The 12,992-nt window shown below is 45.0% G+C and overlaps 1 protein-coding gene across 3 annotated transcripts in view; it reads left to right on the top strand.

Annotated features, from left to right (window-relative positions):
* Positions 1–12,092, top strand: part of LOC115205301 (dystrophin-related protein 2) — a 201,349-nt gene extending 189,257 nt beyond the window's left edge. For all 3 annotated transcript variants that reach the window (XM_029771117.1, XM_029771118.1, XM_029771116.1), the window contains 4 exons: positions 8,547–8,796; positions 9,759–9,876; positions 10,160–10,249; positions 10,486–12,092. In XM_029771117.1, coding sequence (XP_029626977.1) covers positions 8,547–8,796; positions 9,759–9,876; positions 10,160–10,249; positions 10,486–10,505 — 478 coding nt within the window. In that variant the 3' untranslated portion in view covers positions 10,506–12,092. The remainder of the gene's footprint in view (positions 1–8,546; positions 8,797–9,758; positions 9,877–10,159; positions 10,250–10,485) is intronic.
* Positions 12,093–12,992: the final 900 nt, after the last annotated feature.

Raw genomic sequence — 12,992 nt, 5'->3', positions numbered from 1 at the left:
CTACCAGTAAGTCCTACAGGTTCTGAGACTGAAAGGTTAATAAACAATGATTATTATCATCATTCCGACTACATCGTGCACCTGTTGAAGCAGCAGCAGATCCAATCAAATAATCAATCAAGTAATTCAGAACAAGATCCAATTCTTCGTTTAAGGTTAATTAGGACCCAAAATCTTAAACAGTTGGCACATTCCCCAGATATCCTTATCTATGGACCACTATCGTCAGGGTGATTGTACAGTCGTGGCCAAAAGTTTTGAGAATGACATAAATATAAATTTTCACAAGGTCTGCTGCCTCAGTTTGTATAATAGCAATTTGCATATACTCCAGAATGTTATGAAGAGTGATCAGATGAATTGCCAAGTCCCTCTTTGCCATGCAAATGAACTGAATCCCCCCAAAACATTTCCACTGCATTTCAGCCCTGCCACAAAAGGACCAGCTGACATTATGTCAGTGATTCTTTCGTTAACACAAGTGTGAGTGTTGAGGAGGACAAGGCTGAAGATCACTCTGTCATGCTGATTGAGTTTGAATAACAGACTGGAAGCTTCAAAAGGAGGGTGGTGCTTGGAATCATTGTTCTTCCTCTGTCAACCATGGTTACCCCGTCATCATTGCTTTGCACAAAAAGGGCTTCACAGGCAAGGATATTGCTGCCAGTAACATTGCACCTAAATCAACCATTTATCGGATCATCAAGAACTTCAAGGAGAGCGGTTCAATTGTTGTGAAGAAGGCTTCAGGGCACCCAAGAAAGTCCAGCAAGCGCCAGGACTGTCTCCTAAAGTTGATTCAGCTGCGGGATCAGGGCACCACCAGTACAGAGCTGGCTCAGGAATGGCAGCAGGCAGGTGTGAGTGCATCTGCATGCACAGTGAGGCGAAGACTTTTGGAGGATGGCCTGGTGTCAAGAAGGGCAGCAAAGAAGCCACTTCTCTCCAGGAAAAACATCAGGGACAGACTGATATTCTGCAAAAGGTACAGGGATTGGACTGCTGAGGACTGGGGTAAAGTCATTTTCTCTGATGAATCCCCTTTCCGATTGTTTGGGGCATCCGGAAAAAAGCTTGTCCGGAGAAGACAAGGTGAGCGCTACCATCAGTCCTGTGTCATGCCAACAGTAAAGTATCCTGAGACCATTCATGTGTGGGGTTGCTTCTCAGCCAAGGGAGTGGGCTCACTCACAATTTTGCCTAAGAACACAGCCATGAATAAAGAATGGTACCAACACATCCTCCGAGAGCAACTTCTCCCAACCATCCAGGAACAGTTTGGTGACGAACAATGCCTTTTCCAGCATGATGGAGCACCTTGCCATAAGGCAAAAGTGATAACTAACTGGCTCGGGGAACAAAACATCGATATTTTGGGTCCATGGCCAGGAAACTCCCCAGACCTTAATCCCATTGAGAACTTGTGGTCAATCCTCAAGAGGCGGGTGGACAAACAAAAACCCACAACTCCAAGCATTGATTATGCAAGAATGGGCTGCCATCAGTCAGGATGTGGCCCAAAAGTTAATTGACAGCATGCCAGGGCAGATTGCAGAGGTCTTGAAAAAGAAGGGTCAACACTGCAAAGCTTGACTCTTTGCATCAACTTCATGTAATTGTCAATAAAAGCCTTTGACACTGTCGTGTCTTTGGCTATGCCGGATTAAGTGATATGACATGCTATTCTATAAAATCCTTTCTCTGTAATTAATATTACCTGATTAAGCTAATCATGTAAATGTAATTAACTAGAAAGTCGGGGCACCACGGAAGAATGTTTATAGAGCCGTTATCTTCCGAATGAACTCTTAAAAGACTTAATGTAATATTTTACATTGATAGCTGTCATCTTAATCCTCACCTTATTTCAGTCTCATAATGAAAGTTGTAAATTCTTGGTTATCTTCACGAACCCTGGATAACAAATTGAATCAGCAATACAAAATTGGGTTTAATTATTTATTTACTAAATACCTAACTAATCACACAGAATTACATATACACAGAATACAAATTATGTCATACAGAAAACCTCCCTGGTGGACGGAGCCGACATGGCGGCTTGTTAAACAAAGAAAGGGGGTTGGGCTTGAATGAAAGAGCGGGAAGACTGAGGAACAAAGATACAGCTATGCTATCGTAAATACAGAATCTTATGCATTCTAAATTACCGCACATTTGGAAAAGGAAAATGCAATAAATATTTACTCTGAGCTGCGCTTCGGTAGATTGGTCGTAGATGCTGGCCGGGTTGGCCAAGAGAGATCTTCCTGTCCTCGGAAGAATGTCTGTCACGTCCTGACCAGTAATAGGGGTTATTTGTTATTATAGTTTGGTCAGGACGTGGCAGAGGGTGTTTGTTTCATGTGGTTTGGGCTATGTATTTAGGTAGAGGGGTATTTGTTTTATATGGTTCGGGGTGTGTGTGTATGTAGAGGGGTGTTGGATTTATGTGTTCCGGGGTTTTTGGTTTATGTTCTTGTTTTGTTTCTAGGGTTTCTATGTTGTGTATTTCTTTGTTGGCCTGGTGTGGCTCTCAATCAGGAACAGCTGTACATTGTTGTTTCTGATTGAGAGTCATACTTAGGGAGCCTGTTTTCCACCTGTCCCTTTGTGGGAGATTGTTTTTGCACTGCTGTTAGTATAGCCTGCGAAACTGTTGTACTGTTGTTCTTTGTTTATTGTTTTTTCATGTTCACTTATAAATAAAATAAGGATGAGCACGCAACTCGCTGCGCCTTGGTCTCTAACCTACGACAACCGTGACAATGTCTCTGGTGGTAAATTGGATACGTTGTGGTATCTTCGTCTGTGTTAGACTGGATCCGTCGTCCGTCCTTTCCTAGCCCACGTCTACAGCGGCCGCTGCTAACTTAACGGCTAGGAAGTATCACTTCTGTAGTGAATAAGCGTTCAAAGTTCATACCATTCACAACCAAAGCTCACGCTGAGGTTGGCTTAGTTCTGTACTTGACATGTGTGTCCCTTTAACGCAGAGGCTGCAGACCTCACGTAGTGGAACTCAACGGCTACATTGTGTCATTGTCTTATATAGTGGCGAGGGGAGGAGGGTGTGTTTCATCGTTTATAACCCCTGTCTCTTCACAGGGGCGGGCCACTGATCAAGCAGGGCACTTTCCTTATGAAATCCCAATTCTCTCAATTGGAAGCTAAAATTACATTTAATCTACGAACAAACAATTTCAATATCAAACATTTCAATTGCATAACAATTCCATGTGACTCTGATAACTAGAGGGTGTATACTTTCCCAGGTACAGTTTATGTCGTCCTGTCATCAGTCATAATGTCTCAGATGACAACCGAACTGACATCCATACTCATTAAGTTCCAAAGCATATTTCCAACTGGTTTTATTACCAAAATATGGTTCCTTTTCCCTGTATTTTTGATGTTCCCAGACTCTCTATATTCAACACAGGCTATTCAACAGTCCTTCAGTAGGGTCAGAAAGAGAGGGGAAGGGAGAAAGGTATTTATGGGGGGGTCATAAACCTTACCCACAGGCCAACATCATGACAACACTTATGAAATGCTTGTAATTATACTTCAGTATTCCATAGTAACATCTGACAAAAATATCCAAAGACACTGAAGCAGCAAACGTTGTGGAAATTAATATTTGTGTCATTCTTGGCCATAACTGTATAGTGAACAGAGTATACTACTGTATGATGCATGAGTGTGATGGGAAATAAATGGCTTTGGAACACATCAAATTGGATTCTCGTGCCCAAATAGGATTCTGTGTTACTTAAGTACCCTTAAGACCTTGAAGTAAAAGTTGAAATGAGAGAGAATCATGCTTTTCCCATATACTTCATTTGATACCAGAGGCAACTTTAAAAGGTATGATTCATTGGATTTATTCTATTTTGTCTTTTCTACGTGCCCCTGACCTTCGGGCCAACACACACACGCACACACACACATTTGTTTGCTCTCCGTTTGTCACCGATGAATAATAGGTTAATAAAGCTAGATTAATAACATAAATACACACAGCCCTTTGGTGTCTGAAACCTTAGCCTATTTTGGTATTATTTCTGTATTGTTATGATGAGGTATATCCTGTGTGATCCTCATTTAGCGCTGCAGCTGTCCTCCTTTATTCTGATTGGCTTATTGGACCCCATGTAATATGTCAGAATCTGGGCCTGACGACCAAAATCCGACTCATTGTGGAAGTCATGAGTGTGTAGCTCATGAATATGTGGTAGAATTAGTACCGTCATCCCATGCCTCAACTTTCTTAGCTCCGTGAAAATTGTCAGGAAAATAAGAATAAAAAAGATTCCCGCATACAATTTCGCTGCTCAGGAAAGTGTTCTTTATTGTCTGTGCGAAATGTGTCACGAACCGACTCGTAGCCCGCAACAGAAAGGGAAACAACATGGAGATCAAGGAATAACACAAATATATTTATTAACTAAAGTAAACTATAAACAAATAACAATGGTGTGTGTAGTCAGTAGTGTAAGTGAGTGGTTGCATGAATAGATGTGATAATGCAAACAAACAAAACAGCCACAAAAAAATGCCACAACCAAAATTCAGCAGTGTGTCTGCGTGGAGAGAGTCTCCCCAATGAATGGGGGAAAGGTGTATTTATCCCCAGGACACACCCGAGCCCAGGTGTGTCCCATTTCGCTGACGACCCTCCCGTGCCGCCCACCGACATCCTAATAAGGAGAACAAGAGCAAAGAGAAAGAATTCGGCAGACAGAGTGGGAGGGTCGTCACAAATGTTATAGAGACATAGGAATTCTGTTTCCATACAGACAGAAATGAATTATGAGCTGTGGTAAATGGTGCATGCACAGGATTCGCCTTTATGTTAAACTCAAGTTAATCCTGATCAACAGTTCAACTCGATAACGTTTCTGTTTTCATACAGTGTATATGTTAAGAGCGATAGGAGTTTTTCACTAGTCAGTTCGCATGATCAGCACGCAGACAGTGAACATTAGATAAAACCCACCTGGCTAAACACCTAGGTGTGATTTTAGACTCCGAAATGCGACCAAATCAGTTTTGTTATCAGAACTGTGTATGCGACCAATAAACTTAGATTTTATCATCTACTTAACATTGCCAAAATGCGTCAGTTTCTCTGCCAGGCCAACATTGAGAGACTAATGCATGTTTTTATTACTACCAGGCTTGGTTACTGCGATGGTCTCCTGTCTGGTCTTCCCAAGAAAGACATTGGCCAACTGCCAATTAATTGAGAATGCAGCAGCACCTGTGCTAACTAAGACTGCACACATAACACCTATTTTAAAGTCCCTTCATTGGTTGCCTGTTCATTTTACAGTTGATTTTAAAATTGCTTTATACCTTTTTAAAGCACTATGTGGTCTTGCACCTGAACACATGTATCATATGCATTTAGGATATGTGCCCGGTCGGTCCCTTAGATCCTCTGGCACTGGAGTTTGAGATGTTCCAAAAGATTTTGTGACAATGCCTTTAGTCAGCCCTAAGTTAGATTTGGTTGGTGGGACCCTCAGTCATTTAGCAGACATACAGGAGCAATTAGGGTTAAGAGCCTTGCTCAAGATTGTTCACTTAGGGAGCTCAGAGATTTCAACCAGCAACCTTTTGATTACTTGCCCAACACTGGCGCTAGGCTACCTGCCACTCATAGTACTCTGGTCAACACTAGCGCTAGGCTACCTGCCACCCATAGTACTCTGGTCAACACTAGCGCTAGGCTACCTGCCACCCATAGTACTCTGGTCAACACTAGCGCTAGGCTACCTGCCACCCATAGTACTCTGGTCAACACTAGCGCTAGGCTACCTGCCACCCATAGTACTCTGGTCAACACTAGCGCTAGGCTACCTGCCACCCATTGTACTCTGGTCAACACTAGCGCTAGGCTACCTGCCACCCATAGTACTCTGGTCAACACTAGCGCTAGGCTACCTGCCACCCATAGTACTCTGGTCAACACTAGCGCTAGGCTACCTGCCACCCATAGTACTCTGGTCAACACTAGCGCTAGGCTACCTGCCAGCCATAGTACTCTGGTCAACACTAGCGCTAGGCTACCTGCCAGCCATAGTACTCTGGTCAACACTAGCACTAGGCTACCACCCATTGTAGTCTGATCAACACTAGCATTTCTCCTGTTTTATTCTGTAAAATACATGTATATTTTTTTTATGTTGCTGGTGTTAACTAGACACTGCTGCTTCTTTGTCATTGTCATGAGTACCCCTCTTTTGAGCACTCTGGTCAAAAGTAGTGCACTTAATAGTTTGTCACCTCGCTGCAAAACGTTTTAATGGCCTCCTCTTGACAGTGGAGAGAAAACGCTTTGTTTTAAAGTTCATTTCCTGCAATTTTACACATTTTGCCATGGGGCGGCAAGAACTTTAAGTTTATAACAAAAGACATTTTTGCAGTTTTAAAGATAATTTCCTGCAATTCGACACATGTTGTATTGACTTATGCCATGTTAATATGATCTGAGTGAGAATGACTAACAAAATCAATGGGGGCCCTGTGGAGGTCAGGGCCCCTGCATGCTAGGTCGGTATTCAATCATAATTACTACAAATTTAGACAGATTGCCAGCTAACAATTGTCAGCTGATATGGCTAATTGAGTAACTGTCAGTGGAAGACATAACAAGAGAATAACTAATGATGCACAACCAAATTTCGAAAGTGTATTATATTATTCTTACTCTCAGTAGTAAGTTGAGACCCTGAATAAGTTCCTAAACAAAAGAAATTGACAACTTGATTTGAGTCCCCCTGTGTGAAATTCAAATGATTGAATGTGATTTGGAAAGGCACACACCTGTCTATATAAGGTTCCAATGTTGCCAGTGCATGTGAGATCAAAACAAAGCCATGAGGTCGAAGGAATTGTCCGTAAGCTCCGAGACAGGATTTAGTCGAGGCACAGATCTGGGGAAGGGTACCAAAACATTTCTGCAGCATTGAAGGTCCTTCAAGAACATAGTGGCCTCCAGCATTCTTAAATGCAAGAAGTTTGGACCCAGCAAGACTCTTGCTAGAGCTGGCCACCTGGCCAAACTGAGCAATGGGGGAGAAGGGCCTTGGTCAAAGAGGTGACCAAGAACCCGATGGTCACTCTGACAGAGCTCCAGAGTTCCTCTGTGGAGATGGGAAAACCTTCCAGAAGGACAACCAGCTCTGCAGCACTCCAACAATCAGGCCTTTATGGTAGAGTGGCCAGACGGAAGCCACTCCTCAGTAAAAGGCACGACAGCCCACTTGAAGTTTGCCAAAAGGCATCTAAAGGACTCTCAGACATGAGACACAACATTCTCTGGTCTGATGAAACCAAGATTGAACTCATTGGCCTGAATGCCAAGCGTCACATCAGGAGGAAACCTGGCACCATCCCTACGGGGAAGCATGGTGGTGGCAGCATCCTGCTGTTTTGGCAGCATCGTGCTGTTTTTCAGCGGCAGGGACTGAGAGAAGTTAGGATTGAGGGAAAGATGAACGGAGCAAAGTACAGAGAGATCCTTGATGAAAACCTGCTCCAGAGCACTCAGGACCTCAGACTGGGGCAAAGGTTCACCTTCCAACAGGACAACAACACTAAGCACACAGCCAAGACAACGCAGGAGTGGCTTCGGGACAAGTCTCTGAGTCCTTGAGTGGCCCAGCCAGACCCTAGACTTGAACCTGATAGCTGTGCAGCGACACTCCCCATCCAACCTGACAGAGCTTGAGAGGATATGCAGAGAAGAATGGGAGAAACTCCCCAAACACAGGTGTGCCAAGCTTGTAGTGCCATACCAAAGAAGACTCGAGGCTGTATTTTTTTATTTATACATTTGCACACATTGCTAAAAAGCTGTCTTTGCTTTGCCATAATGGGGTATTGTGTGTAGATTGCTGAGAATTTTTTTTTACTTAATCAATTTTAGAATAAGGCTGTAACGTAACAAAATGTGAAAAAAGTCAAGGGGTCTGAATACTTTCCGAATGCACTGTATGCCTGGAACCGGCCCTGCCTTTAGTCACTGTGATGCTGGCCTTTGAAACAGCCTGCCAGAGGATCTGAGGGCCTCAGAAATGGTAGACAATTTGAAGAAAAAGGTTAAGACATACTTCTTTAGCTGCACTTTTACCTACGGTGCTTTTAGTTGTCTCAGCCATAGTGCCATCTTCATTTATTTATACGTTTTTCGCTGTATTCTCATGTCCACTGTTATTTTACTGTTTTATTTTTTGAATTTGTCTCAAAAAATATATTCTTGTCTATCTTAAATGTATATTTGTATAGAAAACGTTTTGTGTTATCTTTCATTCCTTTTATTATAATATTTGTAAACCACTTTGAAATGAATTCTCTTTAAGAAATGTGCTATACAGTAGAAATAAAGTCATTGAGTTACATGCACTACGGCGCTTACAGACAGCTCACACCATTTACTATCATAGCCTATTGTGGACAGTGTGTGTGTCAGTGAAAACTCCCAGCTCTTTAAAATGCTGTCTGCTGATGTCTCTGTCCTCTCTCCTATTCCCCAGGGTGCTGCAGGGGGAGTGGCGGCGGCTGAAGTGGAGGCATGAGGAGGCGGCTGCGGCGCACCAGCTGACGGAGGGAGGTGAGGGGGTTCCGGGATCTTCCACGGAGGGCCAGCAGGACGAGGAGCTCCTGGCCGAGGCAAGGGTCCTCCGGCAGCACAAGACTCGCCTGGAGACACGCATGCAGATCCTGGAGGACCACAACAAACAGCTGGAGTCCCAGCTGCACAGGCTACGAGAGTTACTGCTGCAGGTAGGGAGGGAGGAAGGGGAAAAGAAAGTGAAAGAAAGAGAAAAGATGGTTTGGAAAAGAGGAGAGGGGGGTGAGGTAGAGAACAACTATAAGGGCTTAAAACTGCAGGTACAGAGACAGAAAGGGATAGAGCTGATGAGAGACTGAGGGAAATACCTACGGTAAGGAGAGAAAGAAAGAGGGGGATAGACTCAAGAGAGATTAAGAAGCAGAATGATAAAAGGAAGCAAAAAAGGGGAACAAAGAGAATAGATGGACTGAAAGAAAATAGGACACTGCTGTAGGAGAATAGGAATATGTGAATGGGGAATAGAGAGAGGGAGAGGAAGGAATGGAAAGATAATTTGTACTGCTGCAGTAGAGGGAGAGAGAGAAGGAGAGAGTGACAGGAAGGCATTTCCTCAGGTGAAAAGACTTGGAAATTGGGAATAGAGAGAGGAGATTGAAAGAGAGAATGGAGAGATGGTTCGTTTAGTGGAAAGAGGGGAATGGGATTGGGAACAGCGGGACTGAGTACCAAGAATTCTAAAGTTGCAGATTTGAACTTTCTCACCACTTCCATGAACCTCCCATATTATATAAGGCCTTTCAATTCCTTCTTAAGAAATGTTCCTGCACGTAGATTCTTTATTTCCTTCAGTCTATTGTTCCAATATGAAGTGGTGGAGTGGTGGAGTGGTGGAGTGGTGGAGTGGGTGTGGGCAGTCAACTGTCAGTGTCAACCGTTCTGTTTTCATCTCTGTAGAAAGTAGATTTTCCTTTGTTCATCGTACAACTAGGTCTGAATCCCCAGCCAACGCAGCCTTCAGTTTCGCTGGAACACTTTGACTTATTTAGTGCGTCTACATGTTTACTGTATCCTTCAACCCCAACCAACACATTCCAATAACGTTTGTGCTTTTCTGAAGTAGCTGTCGTTGGGAATTTTGTTATGATTGATGACACTATTTACTTTCCACCAGCCCAAAGATGATTCGGAGGCCAACGGGTCGGAACCTTCGTCCCTGTCGTCTCCGGTGTCAGGGGGAGGCCATCAGGGGGACGGACCCAGTAGAGAGACCACAGACACAGAGGCAGCAGGTGAGCTACTAAGGCAAATGTTCCCGAATATTAGGTCCTGTCTAGTCTGGGTACCAGTCTATTTAGCTAACATTCCACTCCGTGCCACTCCTGTAATTTGCCAAATGAACAGAGACAGCAATCAGGCTAGGTCCCACTGGTGGGTTGCAAGTTCCAAGCAATTCCTGCTGGATTATTGACTGAAAACAAAATGTTCATTTAGTGGGCCATAACAACATTGGAATGAGATGATCGAGTGTTCTGTTGTCACTCATCTCTCTCCGTGTGATGCTGTGTGTGACAGGAGATGGCGATGAGGATCATGAACAGGACACAGTGCAGCAGCTGCAGGAGGTCATAGAGCAGCTGAGAAACGTCTTCCCTTCAGAACCTGGTGAGTCTCTCTCTGACCCTACAGACCTGAGACAGACACGCCACAGATACAACCATTTGCTTGTGCACATCAAGGTAGTGAGTCTACTTCTAACAGATAGAAGCAGGGTATGTACAGTTTACTAGCCTGATCAAAACCCTGGTGAAGACCCACATTGAGTACTGGCCATTCTGCTTGTGTTCTAAAACTTAATTTTGACCCTTAATTGCCACTTTTCCCCCTCTCTCCTCTTCCAGGAACCACGTCACTCATCTAACCCAGGGCGACGCTTGGAGTGCAGAGGGATGCCTGATGGGATGCCTGATGGCCCGTGCCCCATATAGCTGCCGTCAGAGGGACAGAGAGTGCACTAGGTTCTTGACCCATACAGCAGCTCACCCAGAGCTGACCCCTCTCCCTCCCCCTGGACCTCTGTGCACTAACCACCCCTGTGGGAGCCAAAGGCTAACAGCTAATGCTAATGTCCAGGTCGGGCCAAGCACTATGCTAACAAGCTATGGCTAATGTTAGCGGTGCAGCCAGACACTGTGTTAACCAGCTAAGGAGGCTAAGGAAGCTAACGGCTAACGTTAGCAGCCCAGCCAGGCAGAAACCGTTTTAGCTAGCTAATCCACTACTGGCTAACGCTAGCATCCCAGCCATGACACTGTGCTAACCAGCGTCCACATAGTCGTCCGAAGGTGTGACGCTTTATATCCATACAGCACAAGGACCTTCCACAAAAATGACTTTTACACAATGCAAAAATGAGTGAGGATTTCTATCATGTTTGTTCTATCCAGTAACTGCGTGCGTTTGTGTTTTTCCTGTTTTCTAATGCGTTTCAAACTTCTTCTTTTTTTACGAGGCGTTCATGCGCACCAGCGTTGACTCAATTTGGGCCAGGCTGGCTGCGTTTCATGCGGCTGTGATCAGGCGGCTGGGGCAGGCGTACCCAGAGCAAAGCAGAGCAGATTGCCGGGGAGCCAGCGGGACCCACAACAAGCTTATTGACTCTGTGGGACTGACACATCATCAGTAAAACCCTATGATTTATTTAAGACAGCCAAAGTGCCCGCCAGCGCATGCAGCGCTGCTTCTGTGCACACAGCTCCTCTAATCTTCCCAAACTGGGATGCCTGTCGTCTCTCTCGCATGGCTCCCCGCTCTCTCTGTCACAGTGAGTGCACATATCATACACACACGCAGACACACGTTGTTTCAGATGAACTCTCATGCTGTATTAACACGCGTACTCATACTCAGATTCATATCAACGTTCATATCACATACAGTCGGAATACACACCTATAAACACGTATAAACGCACATACGCTTACACTCACAGCCGCAAACTTTTGTGAAAAGAAATCAGTGACGAAAGTAGGGCTGTGATTTTGCGTCTCTCTCTGTTCAGGAGAGTCTTGAGACGACGCCGATTCGTGTCGTGGCTCAGTAGCTGAGAAAGCTTCTAGCTTTAAACGCCGGGCCCTCCTCTGGCTCCCGCTGCGTGCACAGCAGAGAAGGCATGGTGCCTCAGTGCCCCATGTTGCTTAAACCTTTCAGGGGTACACAAATGCCTAGGATAGTAGGAGCTCGAGGCTGGCGGGGGGGTTGGGCTACCATCACACCAGGATCATGTGACACTCCAGACAGAGCACAGTCTATTTGCCTTAAACCCAGACAGAGCCTAGCACGGACCAATACGTGTGTTTTATGTTGCTGCCTCAAACATTATTAAATGGAGTTCGCCCTGGCGCTCTCTCTCTCTCCTCTCTCTCCTCCCCCTCTCCCTCTCTTCTTTTCTCTTTTTATGCATGTGACTCATCCATGTGTGTATCAGATGTTAAAGTACTGGATCACATATGCCTTTTTTTGTCATTCAGTGTTTTCACAATCAGAGGAGGAAATTGCATCATTTGGGTGTAGTGGGTGGATGTGGCTGTCATTCCATGTGAGATGCTAGTTCTGTTTAGGGGTCTGGGTTCTGTGGCATTTTGCATTAGGGGCATCAGACAGCCTTTATGAGTAAGGACAGGGAAGACAGTGGGAATTGACAGCGCTAGAGCGGCCTAGCACCTGAGAGACGAATTTAAAGGCAGGGGTCAAATAGGGCTTTGGCGGGGTGGAGGGAGGGAGGGAGGGAGGGAGGGAGGGAGGATGGTGGGAATGTGATAGCGAAGTGGAAGGTAGGCTCGGAGGAGGGGAGATCTGAGAGACCAAAGGAAAGGGGAAGAAAATAGTCTGTTTAGTGCTCCTGGGCTGAATGGAGAGGAGCCATCCACTTTGATGTGCTTGCCACAGCAAATCTTCAAGAGATGGACGCAGACAGTAGGTTCGCTAGAAAAAGAGGACCGATGCTCTGTTTTTTATGAGGTACCACTTCCGTTAAGTTCTTACACCCACAGTCGTAGGGAGCCATGATGTGAATAGTTTGTATTCATTCAGAGAACATTCTGACCTTATTGCCAAGAACAGATTTCAGTTTGAATCCCATCCCGGTATTCGTTAGACTTTATCCCCTCCAGGCGCCAGCGTTCACATTTGACATAGTCGAGTTCCGCCGTGGCTGTCTGTTTGTTTTGCTGCTGTTGCTAGGGAACTGAACACTGTACAGGTTGAGAGTCGGCAAGGTGGGGCGCCGTTCATAATGGAAATGATGATAACCATATGGGGAAGAGAGGGCGCCTCGATTCCGTACCTCAGCCGCCTTATCCCCCGATCACTCCTTAACCACCCCCGCTGAACAACGCCTGCCACTGTT

This window comes from Salmo trutta, chromosome 13 (genome assembly GCF_901001165.1).
Source record: "Salmo trutta chromosome 13, fSalTru1.1, whole genome shotgun sequence".
NCBI lineage: Eukaryota > Metazoa > Chordata > Actinopteri > Salmoniformes > Salmonidae > Salmo > Salmo trutta.
Note: the sequence above shows the minus strand (reverse complement) of the source record. Positions and strands in the feature narration are given on the sequence as shown.